The 20,262-nt window shown below is 35.0% G+C and overlaps 1 protein-coding gene across 1 annotated transcript in view; it reads right to left on the bottom strand.

Moving 5' to 3' along the window:
* The window catches only part of AK9 (adenylate kinase 9), a 76,612-nt gene that overhangs the window by 37,594 nt on the left and 18,756 nt on the right, over window positions 1–20,262 (bottom strand). The window contains exons 8-16 of the mRNA XM_040599399.1: window positions 19,491–19,565; window positions 17,946–18,044; window positions 15,849–15,988; window positions 15,584–15,764; window positions 15,011–15,155; window positions 13,442–13,575; window positions 12,620–12,776; window positions 8,635–8,737; window positions 8,130–8,206 (exon numbers count right to left, since the gene is read on the bottom strand). Of these exons, the coding sequence (XP_040455333.1) occupies window positions 8,130–8,206; window positions 8,635–8,737; window positions 12,620–12,776; window positions 13,442–13,575; window positions 15,011–15,155; window positions 15,584–15,764; window positions 15,849–15,988; window positions 17,946–18,044; window positions 19,491–19,565 (1,111 nt within the window). The remainder of the gene's footprint in view (window positions 1–8,129; window positions 8,207–8,634; window positions 8,738–12,619; window positions 12,777–13,441; window positions 13,576–15,010; window positions 15,156–15,583; window positions 15,765–15,848; window positions 15,989–17,945; window positions 18,045–19,490; window positions 19,566–20,262) is intronic.

Below are 20,262 nucleotides of genomic sequence, written 5' to 3'. Positions count from 1 at the left end.
TTTGAAATATACAGGCAGAATGTATATTTAATGGCTTTAAATGAATATCGGACATAATCTGAAACAAAATATTGAACATGGTAACAAATCCACTCAATAGAGCGCTTCCCATATGAACCTTAATCTCAGAAACACAATTCTTGCTACACCTCTCCTGATAGGCCATATTGGTGGATGTGTTCCAGCTTTGATTCTGTACTCTAGGCACACAATTCCATCAGATTACCTCTATCTGAGAGTTTTCTTGCTTAAGGAAACTTATCCAGCAGCAATTATTGCATACTTATGGAGCTTTTAAATAGATTACACAGGCCTAAGCAAACTGGAGAAACTCTCTCCTGGAAAGAGGGGAGAAGTAACAAAAGAAAAAAGGATTACACTCCTTGGAAAAAGGGACAACCCAAAAGTTGGACAACCCAAACATTATTTGGTTTTGGTTCAGGTATTTGAACCTTATTATGACAAAATTGTTGCCTCCCTGGCATCTGGTTTGTTTCAAACTGAGTCTCAGGGACCAAAAATATTGAAAGTATTTTCAAGTAACACAGCTGTACCTTTACCATTAGATATAAGTTATATTAATTCTGTTTGCAGAGGTGATTTATGGTGAGAAGATACTTTTCAAAAAATAGAGAACATAGTCAAGAGAAGTACTTTAAAAGACAGTAACAGTTTAAAAATAAGCGGATCTAAAAATGCAAACAAGGTTTCTTCATAGGAGGTGGCGGTCTTTCTAACAGTGCTGTTCTTGATTTCCTTATCAGAGGTGATAGGGAACAAACCTCCCCATCCCTACATCTGGAGCTTTCACAGGGAATGCCTATATGGCAATCTCTCATATTCTTTTGCTCTGAGTCTTCTTTGCCTTAACTGAGCATAGTTACCATAGAGACAAACAATCCTCAAAGGCTTTCTGCCCCCATGTTCTCCAAGTGAGTTCCTGGGGAAAGAAAGGGTTTAATACCTTTTTTTCCAGTGTTCTGCTAGCATGAGATATGACTTGTTCTGCCCTCAGTCCATATTCAGCAACAAAAAAGATTAAAAAATCCTTTTTTCCTCCCCTCTCACATCCTGCCAAAACTAAGACAGAGACACCAGCAACCAGCATTTTTTAACTATCAAAAAGTTTAACTATCAAAATAAACAGAAAGGCAAAATGTAGCATCAGTGACACTTCAATTTCTTGGAACCGATGGTTATTTCATTATGAATATATTTTCATCTGTCTTTTTGAAACAGACCATTTAGTCTGTTTATACAGAATTTTCATTACTTACTTTTAAATATATGCTGCCAAATAATTTCCAGCATATTACAGTGAAACGTACTTAGTAGACAAACTTATATTATGTGTACTGTTTTATGGTGTTGGGGGAAAAAAAGCAGTTCGGTTTACAGATCAGGTTGTTTCTTTCTAATGCATAAGAATATGCATATTTAACAACTTTCTATTTACAGTAAAATATTTTACATTGGATTTATTTCTCCTTTGGACACTAACATATTCTAAGAATTCTAGTAGATAAAAGCTAAAATGTGTATTTTGAAAACTAAAAGAGACCATCTCCATTAAAGGTGAGCTGCCTTCAAAGTGTTTTTTGAGAGAAGACTGCTACAGGATTTTCGTGTATCTTTTCATTAGCTTATGGCTCTATGCAGTTCCATGGGCTGCAGAATTTTACTTGCACCAGAGGGAAGAAAACATGGTTCCATGTGAAACCTAGTAAGATGTTAGCAGGACAACATATGACTAGGGAAAATACAGGCCGTATTTTGATCATTTACATCCAAAGTTAAAATTCATCCATTCCCATTTTTCCCTTGCCACAGGGAATGGACTAGTAATTTCTCAGTAATGTGGATATAATACTAATTTTAAAATGGTCTGTAGAAATTAGGCTTGTCAAAATCACATGTAGGTGTTTGTGAATACTGCAATTTTATTATTTCCCAGCGTGCCCCTGACCCCACCCCCCCCCCCCCCCCCCCCCCCCATATTTTCCTGGTATTTTCTCGTCTCTACTTTTTTTTTTTTTTTTTTTTTGGGGGGGGTGTCAAATTACATGAAAGCAACTCTCTAAAGTTCTTTCTCCTCTGATTTCCCTCACTTCACCCTGTAGAGAGTGCTCATGGATTTCTGAATACAAGAGGTTTTATTGATTACAAATAAAGTAGTGCTCACTTTATTTGTTATTTCCATAGCTTTCTGTACACATTTATTATTTTGGTATTTAGGCAGTAGAGGCAATAGTGGGCTTTAGTTGTTTTTTTCAAGTACAAATACCTGGTGCATTATTTTTAACAGGAAGTATCAATGTGCCTTTAATTGCATTTATAAGTGTTTAAATAATTTGAACCTCACTATTCCATTATAAACATCTTCAAAAGGAAAAAGCTAAGGTAAAAAATTATATTTACAGCCAATTTTCAAATATAGTAAAAGCTTTCAAAAAAGGAAGGCATACAATTCTTGACACTAGCAAATCAGAGAGATTATATGTGCTATAAGGCCAACCTGTAGGTTTAGATTCTTCTTTAGAAGCTGGAGAGTTACTGGACTGCTTCTGGTGCATTTGTTCAGTTTCAGGTGGAAGCTGCTCGTCACTGTCCTCAAATTCTGTTGGCACAAAGGAAATAATTTGTGACATTTACAAACCCATTGAGGGATGACGGAGACACTACAGGAATAAAGATATGTTTTAATCACACTGAAAAACATATTTGTTCACCTGCCAAAAAGGAGTTGGTTATTCTAATGCTCAGGTATTGCACACTAACAAAAACATTTTAAGATCAGCTACGTGATCCATGGGGAAAGGCAGACCATCTACCAGATGCCACATGACTGTGAATAAAGTACTTTATTTACCAAGACCTTGCAAAAGACTGCACTTGGTGTGCTACAGAACAGCTCCTATTGGGTGGAAGTGCTTCTGACTAGAAGAAGGGCTTCTGCACTTGAAGGCTGGTGCATTTTTCCAACTGTATCAGTTGGTCAATAAAGAATATTACTTTTCCTACAAGCCTTGTTTTGCTTATGTCCTTAGGTCACTGTTAGAGTAATAAAACCACTAGTACCTCTCAAGTTATGATTAGCCAAACCTCAAATCATATTAAATAAGAATGTATTTTAAAATCTGAAATTAAGGCATTTGTTTTCATGCACATCTGTTTTTTGGCAAAGAAATCACAAACATCATGAAAAACAGGTTGGAAACATTGAATTTCTGATTTATGCAGAATTGGGAAATTTCGTTTCATAAACAAACATCTTCTTACATGGTTAGCAGGCAAAAACCCCATGACCTTTAGCATGTGTCAAATTGAGAAAATTCTTCACTTATTCTAGTTCCTTATTTCCTTTTGATATATACAGGAATGCAGTCAAGCAAAATGAGTTTTGATGCTCTGTAATAAATAAATCAAGACTCCATAATATATACAAAGTGGAAAAATGACATGGAAATCTGTGCAAAATGGAAGACACTTTGCTAAGGCTGTCAGCATGCAAATTCTCACATGCATACATAACTTAAGCACAGAGAGTCCTAGAGACTTCAATGGAAACAGCTGTGGCACAGAAGCTAAGCATGTCTAAATTTTCACAGGATGTCTAAACAGTTAAGGGGTTTCATTTAGAAGACTGATGCTGGATGGTGTCAAGGAAGAGAGATGGACAGCCATTAAACAAAGTAAATTAAGAAGATGGCCTTTTTCTTATAGATGTTCAGAAAGTGACGAGAGCTTTCAGAGAGGATGATAGCTTTAATCATAGGTTTTTATTCTTATTTTCTGCAAAGGAATGCATAGCTGTACTAAACCAATATCCCATAGCCTTTATTTATCTGAATGAGATGCTAAAAGAAATCAAGAACTGAGGGTATTTGGGATCTAATTGAGAAAGTTATTCATAATGTTTCTGTTTCACATTTTGAAATTTCTATCCCTAAAATGCTGTGATTACATATATAGGAATGTATTTATCATATCTGGCTTATGAAGGAGGGCAGAAAATGGCTTTGAAGATCATGTAACTTTGCTCAAAGACTGAAAAAACTGTGAAGTTAATATCATTACAGCTTGTTTTGAAGTTCGTGGTACAAGTAACTTGCTGTGCCTTGTCTGCAGATTAATAAACTGTCCTTGTTCAAACTCTCTCACTGAAAAGCCTCCAGTTAGAGGTAGGAAAAAAACCCCAAACCACCAGGATGCAAGCCAGCTAAGAAAAACAAAGGAAATATATCTAGAGGCTGTAGGACTGAGCACACATCAACTGCGTGGTAAACATTATAATTACAATTGATTCCTTCAAAGACTAAAGAGAAAATGTCCTCACATGTACAGGTTTAATTATTATTATTTTTTGTTGTTTGAAATAAGTTACTGAATTTTACACTATGATAAAAATAAAAAAGCAAGAACATAAAATAAAGAGATGGGTATTGATTCAACCCCCCACCATTTGTAATATGAGAAAGGGAAGGTTGGAGTCAATATTAAGGAGTTTATAACAAATATTAACAGCTGTGAAGGACAAGCATGGGAGGTGATGGCTGGAATTATCAGCTCCAGCTATCTATTTATTTCTTGCAAGAGCTTCTGCCCAAATAGTAAGAGTATCAAAAGAGACAGCGAAGATGGAGTTGTATTAACACACCACCCTGAGCTACTGAGACGTGGGCGTATGTGTGCTTGCTAAGTTTGCCATAGGAAGAGGGTAATCTCTGGCAGAAAAGCAGGGCTGACAACTAAGGTACAGAAAATAAAGTCTTAAACCATGACAACTGTTTGCTTCAGTGGATAAGATCAGTTGTATGGGATATTTTATTGCTGAAACATGGCAGGAAAGAAATATGCCATTTTACTTCAGGAAGATTGGAATGAACCCACAGACCTACCTGAAGCTGTATAACTCTTCTACAATGCTTGAAATATATTCTCATGAAGTCATATAGCTGTCACCTAGTATAAATAAATCCATACTCATGCAAAGCTGTTGCAAAAATGCTTAAATACTGTAAGAAATCCCTGAAAATAATTTAAGCTCAGATTAATTGTGTCAAGGGACATGAAAAAAGACGTAGGGCTAAAATTTTCAGCTAGACACACCAAGCAGGAGTTAGCACATACATTTTTTTGTGTGCCTTCAAGAGAATTTTCAGCATTGAGCTTAGCTTCTTACCTCAAATTCATTTGTGAAACTTACACAAGGTTTCCTTCTCCACTTATTTTCACTTTCATTAAGACACATATAAGTACCTTTTTACTGGGTACATTTTTTCCCTTTTAAACACAAATAATACTATAAATTTGAATATGTTCAGTCCTGAAGCAATCCCACTTACTTCAGTGTCCCACTGAGGTTACAAAAAATGCTATTATTGAAATGCACATTCATTTACATAGGCTAAACTAGACTATTTCAGTTGTAAGGGACCTACAATGATCATCCAGTCCAACTACCTGACCACTTTAGGGACAACCAAGTTAAAGCATGTTATTAAGGGCATTGCCCAAATGCCGCTTAAACACTGACAGAGTTGGGGCATCAACCACCCCTCTAAGAAGCCTTTGCAGTGTCTGACCACCCTCTTCGTAAAGAAATGCTTCCTAATGTCCAGTCTAAACCTCCCCTGGTGCAGCTTTGAACCATTCCCATATGATATGATATCTGAGACATCAGAAGAGCATGACTGGGACTCTGGAGTGTTTTTCTGAGTTTTCATTTTTATACCATATACTGCTATATAAAAACAACCAAAACTGCAAACATATCATCCATTTATCTATTTGTAAAAACATGTCACATGGGAGAAAAGCTGCAGTCAATGTGCTGATGGCAGTACATGTGAAAAAACAGATGTCAGGCTAAAAGCAGCATGACTGAAGTGTTTTGGTGAGTCAGTATTTGATTACTGAAATCAATAGGATTTCAATGTGTAGGAAAACATGATTTTCTCTGAACAAGGACTTGTCACGTGTTAAGAGGACAAGTGTGTATATGACATTGTTACTTCTATCATTAATAATTGTTGTTTTGATGTACTCAGATCAAAATTAGTTAGATATTCAAAACTAAGATGAGCTTTGTGATTTGAGACAGAGATGATAAAGTATCTGTGTAGAACCCTGTATATTTAATACTTTAGAACTCATTCACTTTGAAGAAGAGCTATGTGTTTTGTTAGAAACTATAAAAAGCTATAATGTAGAAATTTTTTTAAGTTTATATGTAAATGAAAGAACCCTACAAAGCTAGCATTTTTTCCAGCGAGTAGGTGAAGTGCTACCTAATAAAAAAATTAAAAGCATGTTATCATATTCAGTCTATCTCATACTATCTTTAAAACTTAGGCCTTGTTATAATGCCAGACTGAATAACAGAAGAAAATGTATATGAGACATAGTGACAATACAGAACTTAAGCTTGGCCATGATATTTTTCTACAGAAACCAGTATGTTCTGTCTGAATGTAATGGCAGTCTAGGCCTCCACTTCCGAGAGAAAAAAAAGAAAGTGGGAATTCATGTGCTTCAGTTTTTAATTTCATCTCCAGGCCTTACGTGATAATTTAGGCTATGATGGAGAAACCTTGAGTTCCCTTAGCAGAGGAAGAGAATACTCTTAAGTCCCCAACCTAGTTCTTAATGTAGAGGCAAATACTCTCACGTGTGTACTTCATCTTGACAGCAGATCCAAATCAGACAACATTCTTCTAAGAAAGTACGTTGTTATTAAACAAGACAAAAAGGAAAGTACAACCCTGCAACTTTTTTGACTTTTGAGGTTCAAAAATGTTGAAACTAACTTGAATTAATTCTAAACCTTGACCCAACTGACAGAATTGTCTGAGGTGTAAAAATTCAGCCTATTTGTGACAGTTGGCCTGCCTCCAAAATCTCACTTCTCACAGATTATTCACTCCTGCCCAGGACAACTGTATTTTCATTGCTGGAAACAAAGTATAGCATAGTTCTGACAGGAAAGTAGGATCTTTACAGGAAATAAAAGAGTGGGTAAACAAAAATAATACGCAGTTCTCTCAATACAGAAAGAAGCAAAGTAAGAAAGTCTTTATCCAAAATGTTTCATTAATATTGTTATTAGAGGAGAAACCTTATGTAATACACACAATTCCATTACTTTTTATGTTGTTATGTTATTAAAGGCTAATCTCAGTAAGTACAAAGGAGAGGAGGAATGATGACAGGTGGGAGAACCCCAGTAGCTTAATCAGAACAAACATAACCTTGACTTGGCTCCCCTCAGGGTCATTAAAAGAGGATGATGAAGGCATTGTCTGGGTGTGAGATCTATTGAGATGAGTCAACCAGAGACACTGTCCTCATCTGAGGGTGATTACTGCCTACAGGGTATGACACTCATTAGGGGGTACCAGGAAAAGCAGTTTAGGATTGTGAGAGACTTAGAATATTATGAGGCATTTCTGAGAAGGACCAAAGGCAAGGAGAAGAAGGGATCAAAGTGGATTGGAGAGGAACAAGCATGGATAATAGAGTAGGAAGAGGATGAAAGGGGAAATGGGAATGGATGCTCATTACGACATGGTCCTGGGGACATGAAGCTGCAGCAGCCTCACCTTTACTGGGCTACTGGATTCAGCAATTCTAATGCATGTTAAGGGAGCTGCTCCTGAAATTATTTCTGTTCCTCTTTAATTGCTTCAGGCTGAGCTTCTTGGAGGAAGAACAGAAAATTAGACAGTATTGCAATTTTCTTACTAGCTATTGGCCAAGTTCTAACAGTTTTCTAACTTGTGAGGGGATACAGATTTTCTGATGAGTAGGAAGTTTCAATACAGTTAATAACCTACTTAGAAAAATTACTAGAGGAGATAGAGAGTCCTGTCCTTCAGATTTATTGAAAACCGTAACTGTGTTGGCTGATTTAATATACGTCTTTATTCTGTAACATCCATTAAGAATGGCACATAGAAATGTGTGCCTGAATCAGTGAAGGAAGCAAAGATAGTAATATAAACGAATTTTTCTAGATGCTGAGTGTAAAAAGGAAATAAAAACTGTAAAATCTGCATAAAACCTAAATTGCTAAATTATTTGAAACACAAAATGAGATAAAATAAAAGTCAAATGATACACACTTTCACCTTTCTCCTCAGCAGCCTCTAGATATTGGTCTTCCTCTGATGTCAGTATTTCTTGCATTTCTCTTATAGAATCATATCTTCTGTAAGTAAAAGATTATTTATCTTAAGACATGTATTAGTGAAGCAAGTTGCAGATATATTAATTTAAAGTAAAGATCTGGAAATATACTGTTGGGATTTTAAATATAAGTTGGGTTGTACAAAATAAAAGTCAAATACATTTCATCATCTAAACTGTTACTGTTTCATTGCATCAAAAGGCTGGACTAATGAAAGGCTAATGAAAATGCATTTAGCAAGAGAATATTCTGACACCATATTTACTGATCTAAATGAGATATTCCTCATATTTAACACATTGGATTATTTTTTATACATCACAACTAGTCTTAGTGTACTGTCTTAGTACATTTGTGTTGATAAATGCACTGATACCTTTAACACATAATAAAACTAGAATTTTTTTGTGCTCATTTGATACGTTCAGATATTTGGAATATTTTACCTTACTTCTTTCTTTTCTAATGCTTCATCTGTTAGCCTTTTCAAAATCTTAGACTTAATTTCATCCCTCTTTGCTAAGTACATTCTGCGTAGTATACAGACTCCTGCAGTACAATTACAAACAGTAATGACTTTTAAGCATTCGTATAAAACTGAAGTTATTTGAGTTAGCAAAATTATTTGATAAATGACAGACAACTTTCCTGCTTCTTTTTAAAGTCAAGAAAAGGCATATATACCACAGAAATATTATTATACTGCTGCTTTCTAAGGTTTTAGAGCTTTGTTTTCTATTTCAAACACCTCATAAACTGAGTCTGGGATACGGGAAGGTTATGATGAAGGCTATAAGGGAAGACAGCACTGAAAAGATTTGTCTTATATTTCTGTATAGCATGCATTACTCTGGCAAACAAGCATTTTGTTTGTATGTGTACAAAGAGAACTATGGAGAAACAAATGAAAAACATTCAAATAAAAATTTAAAGAATGTAAATACCTATACCACTACACCTGGTTGACAGAAATTAATAATATGCTGTCCCTACTAAGAACTCTACTGGCTGACTGACTTTGGCAAATAGATTTATGACACATGGCTGTGTGGCTCAAATCCATTTCCATCAGTGGAGTTATGCCAGTTTAGACTAGTTCAGGGAATAGCTTACAAAGTAATGACTCAAAATGCTGTGAAAATGTAAACTCCACAACTACTTTATTAAATGACAGAAATTAGTGGGAAACAAATAATAAAAAAAAAAGAACAAAATGAAACAAAATATCTAAATTCAAGGAAACATCCATAAGCAAAAAGCTACACTTTTAGCCAAATCATACAGCGGACATTATGATCTTGTCTCTTTCACCTCACTCTGCTCGTACTCCCATATCTCACAGGATCACTATCATCGATTAACATAAAATATATTTTTATTTAAATTTGAACTGTGAGAAACATGTTACTTAATTTTTAGGAACATTGGTGTTGATTTGAAGCAGATGATAATTCTGTGCGAATGGTTTATATTTTAAACCAATACTTTCAATTAAATGTATTTTTTAAAAAGGGAGGATGAGTGAAGGGAATTTTTTTGAAAATGTAGTTTGTAAACTAACTCATCTTTAGATAATAATCTGTCTCGGTATTCTTCAGCACAAAAGTTGTGAGAGTTTTCAGTCACTTTGCCTGGTGGCCCAGGCATGCACGTTTCCATCTTTGTGTTTTCTCACAGTATTATGAAAAGCAGCAATGACAAAGAGCATTAATTTACTTCATTATTCGGAGTCAAAATTACAGAATTATAATATGCAGAACATCTAGAAGAATCACAGTTACTATACTACAACTAACCATTCTTTTTCCCTTGTGTACCAGCACATGTGTTTCTCACTTAAAGAGTTCAATATTGTTTCATCTGATGAAGGATTTCAATATTCCTTGATCAAATTGAGCAAGTGACCTATAAGCCTTTAGAATAATGGATAATAAATTAGCAAATCCTAAGTGGCTGACCTGAAAATATCTGCTACTGGTATTAACCAGAAATAAGCTAGCTCGCTAATGGAGTGGGTTTGTAGGTAGCTCAGCTGATTCTGGTTGAAAGAACAATGTTCTTGCAATGTCCTGTTTTAATGCAACTGGAAATCTGAAATCTCTATGTATTTCACTTTGGTTTGTTATGATAGGCTACAAATAGCATGACTTGTATTCAATCTGTGCATGATTGTTTCAAGCTGAGAATGTAAAAATATATGCTTTATCATCTAAAGTATGTTAATTCATTTCCTCCCACCACTGAATGAAACTTTGAAGAAAAATAAGTTGTCATTGATTTATATGAAAGCCTGACACAGCTCCAGGGATAAAATTAGAGTATAGACTCATTATCTCAAAAACATTAAAAATGGGAATGGCGGATTTCCTTCCAAGCCTGGAATCTACTTACACATAAGGCCAAATGGGTTGTAATTAAGAAAGCAGTCTTTTTTTGCCATGTGATACAAAGACTGTAACGGTGTTAGTTCAAACAGAGTTCAATCATGATTGTGAGCACACAATGTAAGTTTCATGAAGGACCTCTCTAACTTCTAGGAAAGGCTTACACTTATGCTTTAAAGAATCTCCCACCTGTCAGGCTAGTGAAACAGAAGGTATGGGAGACATGGCTACCAAGACCATAAAATAGATTGTTCAGATTAGAACAAGTAATTGAGAGCTAGGTTTTGAGAACTAGTGGGAATGGCAGAAAGGTGTACATTGCAGAAAGTAAGCACAAAATTTGAATGTCCTAGAGAGGCCTTAATTTAAAAGCCTCTGCTATAGACTCCCAAGTTCTTCCCTTCCCAAAAGAAAAGATGGGGCTGTTACTATTAACCAGTGTTCGACATGAAGAATTATCTATTCCCAAAGACTTTCAGGGACAGAGCCAAACTTTTCTTTTATCCAATTAATTCACTTATTTGTTAAATTCTAAGAAGTGAGGAGAAAGTTAACATAACTCTGAAAGCACCTCTCCCACCTCAGTCCTCTCCCTGCAGAAAACGTTAGAGCATGACTCCTGCTGTGTTATTTAGTACCCTGTATGAATATTACTTACTGCACGCCAACTACATGAATAAGGTGCTTTTTGTGGTTGTAAGAAAGGCCAATGCACTGTGTCCCAGAAACCAGGTTCACGAACATTTCGGTATGCTTGCAATGTCTGGGAAGCAATGATGAGGCATGGAAATGCAATTTATCCTTAAGTTTCTTCGGAAAGTATCTGAGATGAGGTCTTCTTGAATGATAGGAACAGAAATTCCAAACAAACCAGTACGATTATCCGAAGAACACTAGATCTAGAATTTTCTTATAGAAATGTTTAGTCTGTATATGAGCTCCAATCACACTGGAACACATAGTTAGGAAGTTTAAGATGTTGCAAAATTTCACAAAGCTATGTGACATAAGTAGTTAAGGTACTGTAGCTGAGTTGTGAGGATGATTATCTGACCAGATGACATGCTTCTGAAAACTTTTTTTTTTTTTTTTTTAAAGTAAGAAACCTGTTCTGATTAAACTGTGTGACCTTGATTTGCTCAAGTTGATTTTTATATTCAGGGACAAGAGTTTGAAAAGCTCTTTAGGCTGATTCTAATATTGGGGAGTTACTGAGTTTTCTTGAACTAAGTATGAATAAACCTATCATTCCTTTCTTGAAGGGAAGTTTCTACTACTGAAAGACCTTTCCATAATGGGCTGAACAGGTAATGATCAAACATTGCCGACGGGCAATGAAACTTGTGGTGTGGCATGAATTAAGTAGGCATAATTCATTAAGACACTATTTGGCAGACAAAACTTTTACCAGTGTATGAATCTTTCAGTTTATTATGCTTGGTACCACACTTCCTTTCTGCTTGAAACAATAAAGTAAAAATCCTTTCCCCTGAATTTATGGGTACTAAGCTATTGTATCCATCTGGATAAGAAGTTGCTTACATTTTGTGACCCCAGGAGGGGAACAGGATACACCTGCACGGAGGTATTTGTGTCTCCTTTTTTCTCTCAAGCAGAGTAAGTTCATATTTGTAACCTGATTTTGCAAGTGGGGAAAGCAATGTGCAGGGAGGGAAATTTGACTGACAGACACATCACAAGCTGGTGTCCAGAAAGATACAGAATACAGAAAGTCTGAAACTGCAAGAGTCCAGTGGTATTTACTGCTGATTGTAAATAGGAAGAAACTGTAAACAGGAGGAATTTTCTTTACTGCTTTTGTAAATCATTCCTGTTTTCAATTCTGTGCAATTCCCTTAATCCAAATTGCAAAAAAAAAATAAAAAATGGGGTACCCTTGTTGATTCACTGGATTCTTCCCTCCCTAGACCCCTGAAGCTTTATAAATGGAACATAACTGCTAGGTTTTTTTATAAGTGTGTTTTATATACAGATATCAACACAGAGAAAAGAAAATAGAAAGTTTCATTAGTGTGCATTTACTAACCATCTTTTTCTGTATCCTTCAGACAGACAACAGTGTCAGGTAAAAGTCCTTTTTCTGATAAAGCTGACCAGTGATCTACTGACAGAGGGTAGTTATCCACCACCCATCCTCCTTTTGCTGGTGCACCAGGAAACCTGTTTTTGTTCTTCTTCATAAGCTGTTAAAAAATGTCAGATTCAGTAACACAAACAGACTAAAATATTCTGTGAGCTGTTTAAAAAGACTGCACAATACAAAATGATTTTCTAAATGTTATGATTTTCCCCTATTGTAATTTCAATAAAAAGTAAGACTTTTATAACTTCATCTATCTGAAAGAAATAAAAACATTTTAAACAAAAAGAGATTAATGTGCCAGTGATTTTTTAAGGTTGTCTATAAAGAATGTAGCTTCCAGTTACAATAGTTATAAACCAGTGAACAAATTTTAAATAATTCAAGATGCTTGGATAAACCTTCACATACAATTCTTTTCAAACACTTGTATCTGGTGCTGAGCTTTTTAATAGTGACTATGAGTATAAAAATAGGGCAAGCTTACAGTGATACTTCACTCAGATAATTCTCCCAGCCTCTAACGATTTGTAGCCCAGGCACTTTGCAAGACAGAAATAACTTGTATATATAGTAGTCCTCAAGAGATTTGTCTTTCATGATCTTGCTCAGTCTCTCCTCAATCCTGTGTAAGCTTTCAGACTATGTGATTGAAACTAAACTGATCTTTCAAATGGAGAAATTAAGAATGTATATCAATAATGTATAAACTGTTACAGGTTCCTCTTAGGAAAAAAGTGCTTTGCTATATAGTATTTCTAGTTTTACCTCTGCAATAGCTCTCTCCAGTACTTCAGCATATATTTCAGGTGACAGTGTAACTTCGGAGACTGCTGCACTCTTTATGGCTTCTTCTACCATTGCTTGAACTTCTGGGTGGCCAGCAGTTATCTCTGACATTCCTAACAATACAGATTTTTTTTAAGTGCTTTACAAAATTCTGAAATACTTTTTTTTTTGTCTGCTCCGGAATAACTGCTAGACGATTAAATCCAACCATTTCATAATTGCAGTCATTTTAAACAATATTATATGATCATGCTGAGAAAGAATCAAATACCAGTTCTTTTGAATGCAGTTCTAGACAGTATTTCATAAAGATAAGTTTTAAGATCTTGGTTTGCTCTCTTAATACAAAAAAATCCATTTTAAACTGTACAGTATGTTCTACCACTAAGTGAAATTTTGTTTCATTATGAATAGAATGACATTTGCATACTAGAATGATCAGGCACCTGCAGCACCTGAGAATTTCCTTTGATTTGATTTCTCTTTGATTCCTAAATCAAAAGATTGACCAGAGTAATTTAAAAATCAATACAAATCATAGATGAAGACAGTATATTGTCAGCATTCAAGCAGCCTAAGCATTCCCTAAGATGCACAAACTGTTCATATTGGGTCCATATTTTGTTATTAATTGATGACACAACAGACTGTAATTGTTTAAACACTTTTTAAGGAACACTCAGAGTTAGTTCACAGTTTTCATATTAATTTGATAAAATTATTTAATTTCCATTTTTTTCTTCCATGTTTGCAGCACCAGAGGAATATATGGACTTCTTGTTAGGTATGTATCTATACATGAGTAAGTCAAATATGGTGATTCCTTGCTTAGTTGAACAAGGCAAAATGGCCTGATTGTCCATTTGAACCATAACTAGAGCTAACTGGAAAAGGCAATTCCAGTTCAATGGAAAATTTTGCAATTCAAAAGAAATAATTTTGAAAAAAACCCACTAAATTTCTTGCAAATAGAAAACACAAATTTTGATTAAATGTTATTAAAAGCACATGTTCACCTTTTCAAAATATTTTCTGAATTCATCAAGTTGCAAAAACCTGGGCAGCTTAAGAAGTCCAAATGTGATCAGAGCGAGAGAGTCTTGTGAACGTGCCATCTGAGGCAGCATATTTGGAAAGCTGCTCCAAAGTGGAAAATCTATAATTGTGGGTTCACATCACCCTAGCTGACAAGCTGCTTTCTTGAAGAAAATTTCAATTTTGCAGAGATTTAACTTGTCTGAAAGTCATTCAAATGGAAAGTTTCCAACCAGTATCTGTCAGAACCGATTTCTTCTTTCAAAAAGAGCTCAGAAAACTCTCTCTTACATACTCATGGCCCTTAACTTCAGAGGATTTGTACATAATATCAAAAATACTGAATTCTACTCAGCTATTCCCTTATCTGCATGTTCTTTTAGTTCATATTTAATGCACAACAACTGTAACAACTTCTGTGATATTTTATAAGTCAAAGTAACAGCCATTGCTTCAGTTCAATAACCTAAAGCAAATAAGATAGCTTTAAAGACCATGGAACACCTTATTCACCTGATTCTCTTGACTGTTTTTCTAATCCCAATCTATTTTTCACTGCTGTTACAGCCTTTTCTACTCTATCCCTTTGCACTTGCTCAGCTTTTTCTTCTCTTGATTCTTCCACGTAGGGTTGAATGAGTTTGGCCATATCAAGAACCTAGTGAAATGATTTGAAAAAAAAAAAATATCACAAAAGAAACATAAAGCATCTGATCCGGACTCTATACAATTAAAGTAATTTGGAGAAGCTCTGCAAATTTCAGAAAAAATTTACACATAATTCAAGTCTAGGGGGTTTTTTTTAGAAAAATATTTTTAAATTTGCATTTACATTTGATTGTCTTAGACACAAAAGTTACTCTATTCTTATGCTAAGAAAAATAATTGACACAAATATTTGTCTTTTAAATAATATTTTTGAAATTTAGCTACTTTTATATAAATGAATTTCACTAAATTAGTATTTCTCTATAATCCATATGCTTGCAATGTGTATGTTAATAACACAACAGGAATAAGAATGTGTTTAACTGACTCCCAAGCCTCAGCTGATACACTAGTTACAGAAGACATTTATAAACTTACCTTTCCATTATATTTGTGTGCAATTAGGTTACAAATAGTTGTTCTTCCAGAGAATGGAGGACCAAATACTAGTACTTTACAAGGAGGGAGTGGCATTGGTGGTGACAGGTAAGGCCGTGGATTCAACATAAATCTTTTCAGCGCCTCTGGGGATGACAGTATGTACATTTTACCTAGAAAACTTAAAGCAGAAAAGAAGCTAACATATATAAACAGTTATCTTCTAAAATAGAAATAAAAATTAAAAGTGTCAAATTCTGCTAACCTGACAGCCAAGTCTGGGTTCCCCCTTCGAATATCACCTTCCTTTAGAGCCACAGGACATACTTGCCCCCACCTGCTTCTACGCCATCGATATCTGTGTGCTATTAGTTTATAAGACGACAGAGCCCGGAAAAGTTCATCCTGTTTATTAAAATAGCAATAACAGTATATGTAATTGTTGTCTGAAGCTATATATGCTTTGTTCTTAGCTTTGTTTTGAAATATTTTGTTGGAAAATAAGCAAACCTAAAAAGAAAACCACATCATGCTTTTTCGAATATTTATAAAACACACACTGCAGAATTGTAGGACACTTCTAAGGAGAAACTACTTGGTTTTTCAAGTTTATTTAACAAAATCAGCACTTAACATAGTTCCTGGAGGCTTTGTTTGGTATTTTCAGAATGTTAAAATGATGAAGAAGTACAAATCAGCTATTTTTTGAAGATGACAGAAAATAGCCAAGATGTCTTCTAAAGGGGATGAAGAAAGGACCATTGTTCTGTGGGGAGGAATAGCAAAGCCAAAATATCCTTTTAGGCATGCAGAAATATCATGTGATAGGAGTGAATTTAATAAAACTTATGCAGCAGGTGAATAGTGAGTGAATCCTAAAGTTTATGTTGACTAATTTATCCAGAATAGTACAGACAAGTACTGCCTGTGAAGAACTGCAGAAGAACCTTTGGAGTCTAGGAAGCCAGGCATTAAAATAGCAGTTTTACACAGCAGATGATGAGTAGTCATTGACTGTCACTACTCAGGAACAGATCTTGAAATTATAATACATACTTCCATGAAAACATTTGGTCAATGCTCTTGCAGTTAGAAAACCGAGGGGAGGGGAGGGGAGGGGAGGGGAGGGGAGGGGAGGGGAGGGGAGGGGAGGGGAGGGGAGGGGAGGGGAGGGTAGGGTTTTTTTGTTGCATAAATCCTGCCATCATCTTTACTTCTATGTGCATTCTGCTACCCTGCTATCAAAAAGTATGCAGTAGAACAGGAAAAGTTTCAGAAAAAGGTAATATGACTGATCAATCACACAAAAAGATTTTAATGTAAGAAGAAGTAAGATTAAGTAGACTGGAACTCTTCAGTCCAGGAACAAGACAGCTATATAAGAACAGGACAGAAGTCTGAGATCATGAGTTATTAGAGGGCAGATAGAGAGAACAAAACTATTTACTGACTTTTGCATATCAACAACCAGAGGATGCCGAACTAAAAAGGGGCAGGTTCAACACAAAGGGAAGCAATTCTGTATGTAATGTCCAGTTAAGCTGAAGAACTCCTTGTCCCAAATACTATGAATGCTAAAAGCTTACACACAGACTAACATAAACACACAGGCTAACTAAATGATAAATAAAGATGACCTCTGACACAGAAAGTCTTTCACCTGTGAATTTGTCAGAGACTAAGAAAACAGAAAAGTGAAGGGAGAGGTGTTTCTCTGAAAATGTAGTGGAGTCTTTCAGTTATAGCATAATTCATATATTCAGAGTTTTGTTTAAGAAATAAGAAAGATGACTACAAATGAATATAGGTGAAGACACTTGCAGAGACTTGGTTTTTCAGTTTTATATGGAAGAGACATGAATTATAATGCTCATGATTCAGCAAATTTCAGCACTAACTTGTCATGTTTCTAATTAATTAAAGGAAATACAACATACATGATTTTAGCTATGCAGGATGTTGCTAAATTTATATGAGCATGCTGTTTCTCAATCAGAAAAAAGTAAAGACTGAGCTAAGAGTCAGCTGCTGAGATTGCTATCCTTTGGCTAAAGTTTCTTTATTTTCTTAGAAGGAATTAATTCTTCTTCTATTGCTAAAACAAATACTTTGTTCAAAATTTTGTTATATTCATCCATCTTTTTTTTTAATTACAAACCTTTTTCTTTTCATACTCTTTTAAGTGGATTTAAGTCCCAGAATTATACTAAATTCACATTTCTGGAAAATCAAGGGTCAAAAAATGCCCTTATTGCATGGTAAAACAAACCGATTGCTGTGAAACAATGTTGTTATATTATAAGCTTAGAGCAGAAAAAAAAATATCATTACAGTTAGTCACGTTTTAGAAAAGCACACTTACATCTTCCAGCCCCTCCAGCATTTCTTCTTGCTGACTTTGAAGTCTAGTTATAGGAGCTCCCTTTCGAACACCCAGAGACTGAAGTCGAGCTTCCACTGACTGAAGAGGAAATAACACTTGACTTAGTACCACTCAAAATTGCTTTTGTGATCTGAAAGGACCCACAAAGTATTTTTAAAATTGCATTACTATTTATATAATGGTTACATACACACTAAGGCCCAGTTTCTAGCTTGAAGTCATGCTAGTTATTGAGCTGAGTTTTAACAAGCTATTTGGTAGATACAGGCAGTGCAAAATGCTGAATCATAGGCTTTATATCTCCTCATTATGCTGTGAATCCCAAGCCTTCTAAAGGAACAGGCTGTAAAGGATTCTTTCCCACAAAGCAGTGGAAGTATTCAGATGAGCCACAATCTGAAAAGGAGGAAAGTCTCTTGAGGAGATTCAATTATGCACACTCAGAAGTAATACAACTTTAGGTAATTTATTTAAAGAGATGCTTAAAACAGATGTCTGCCAATGAGAATCAGATGATATTAAATTTAATTGAAGTATCCTGAATGTAATCTTGCTTGAATGCAAGTGTTCTTGAAACAAAAAAGCAAATTTTGTCATGTTTCGACTAGTTTCCTAAGTCTTTGCCTTACTTACAGGTAAATTGGTTGGAAACATTACACAACTTGACTGCTTTTACTATAAATTTTCTGTTGCAATGTTCACAAACAGATCATAAATGAGGAAATTTTATGTTCCAATTCTGCAAAATTAGTGGGTTTTTTTCCCATAGGACCATTCTTGGTAGTAAAGTTAAGCATAAATTGAAATAATACTTACAGAGTTGTAATTGAATAAATTTGTTTCAAAGAACAGAGGGGAAACTGTAGGAGCAGCACACTTCCTACATTGTCAAAGACAATCTCTCACTTAATTTTTAACCCCATATTTTCAGTTCTGATTTGAAGCAACTCTTATTTCTGAGGCAGAGGGTAAGATTATTTCTCTCCAAATTTTACCATTGTAGCTTTTTTAACAGGGAGAATGAGTTCCTATGTTGTGAGCTAAAAATCTAGATACAAGCACTCAGCAGAATTGTTAAAAGTATGAAGCGTTTTCTATTTCAATGTAAAACAATATCAAAGATCACAGAAAATCTATCATTATTTTAGACACCACCACAAAGTATGACAATTGTGTAAATGTATCATACTGGAAGTGTTTTAATTTCTCATGTTAATAACGCTATTTTACACTAATAAACAAAATAAAGTGCTAAAAACAGATGGATGTGATATAAAAGAGTTCGTAGCCTGCCTGAAAATATTCTCATGGGACATATATGTAAGCCTGGGGGTGGTGCAGTGAATCTTATAATTGTTTTAACACAGCAAGAAAAGCAAGCATTTTAAAGGTCACATTTCTAAAAGCAATTAAATGAGCTTTAAACACAAAATTTTGCCAACACTTTAATAAAGAAAATAATCCACAGAAGTGAGAAATTATTTTCTAGTGGAGGTTAACTAAGTTAGTGCTTAGCTTGCTTACCACAAAGAGATCATCTGGTTGTTGATTTCCATCCAGTTCAATAAGATATTGACTATCCTGTTCAGCCATCAAATCCTGTTTAAGAACAAAGACATAAATTGAGTATAGCTAACCAGATAATGACATTGAAGCTGATTTTGTTTCTACACATATCAAAGGCTGGGCTCCTGTGGACTTCATCAAAGCCAAGAATCACTGTATTAATGGCTCATAAAATCTTCTGAAGAGAAACTTCTTTGGTGAGGGATAGATATAGGATGAATTCAAAACCTGGAGTTACAATGGGTTCAGAAAACAGATTAGATATCCTAGCTCAAATGAAAGAGAGCTACAAAGAATCAAGATACAGAAATATTTTCTGTATGAATTCAACCTCTTATTGTCTAACGACCTTAATTCTCTGCTGGAAAATGGTGACAATGTCAATTAACAGATTTCTTGCAAATGCCAGCCACAAGGCTGATGTTTTCATTTTGGTTCTGACTCTCAGCTTCTGTGAAATTGAACAATATATTTGATTTTTCTTATTTTCAATTTTCCCATTAGTAAATAAGATATTAGTCTAAAATAGACATCTCATGTCCACTGTTAATATCTCTGAGGACTGAGAACACTCACTCCATTCCTGACAGAAGTTGGTCTAACCCAGCCCTGGAAAAGCCTAGTGAAGGTGACTTTACAACTTGGTAGGTAATCTGTTCCACTTCTTTATGACACTTATGGTCAGAGTTCCTTTCCTTGCATCTAGTCTGTCTTCTATGCTATAAATTAT

Source organism: Falco naumanni, chromosome 6, assembly GCF_017639655.2.
Source record: "Falco naumanni isolate bFalNau1 chromosome 6, bFalNau1.pat, whole genome shotgun sequence".
Lineage (NCBI taxonomy): Eukaryota > Metazoa > Chordata > Aves > Falconiformes > Falconidae > Falco > Falco naumanni.
The sequence above is the reverse complement of the archived record's forward strand: the minus strand, read 5'-3'. Positions and strand labels throughout refer to the sequence as shown.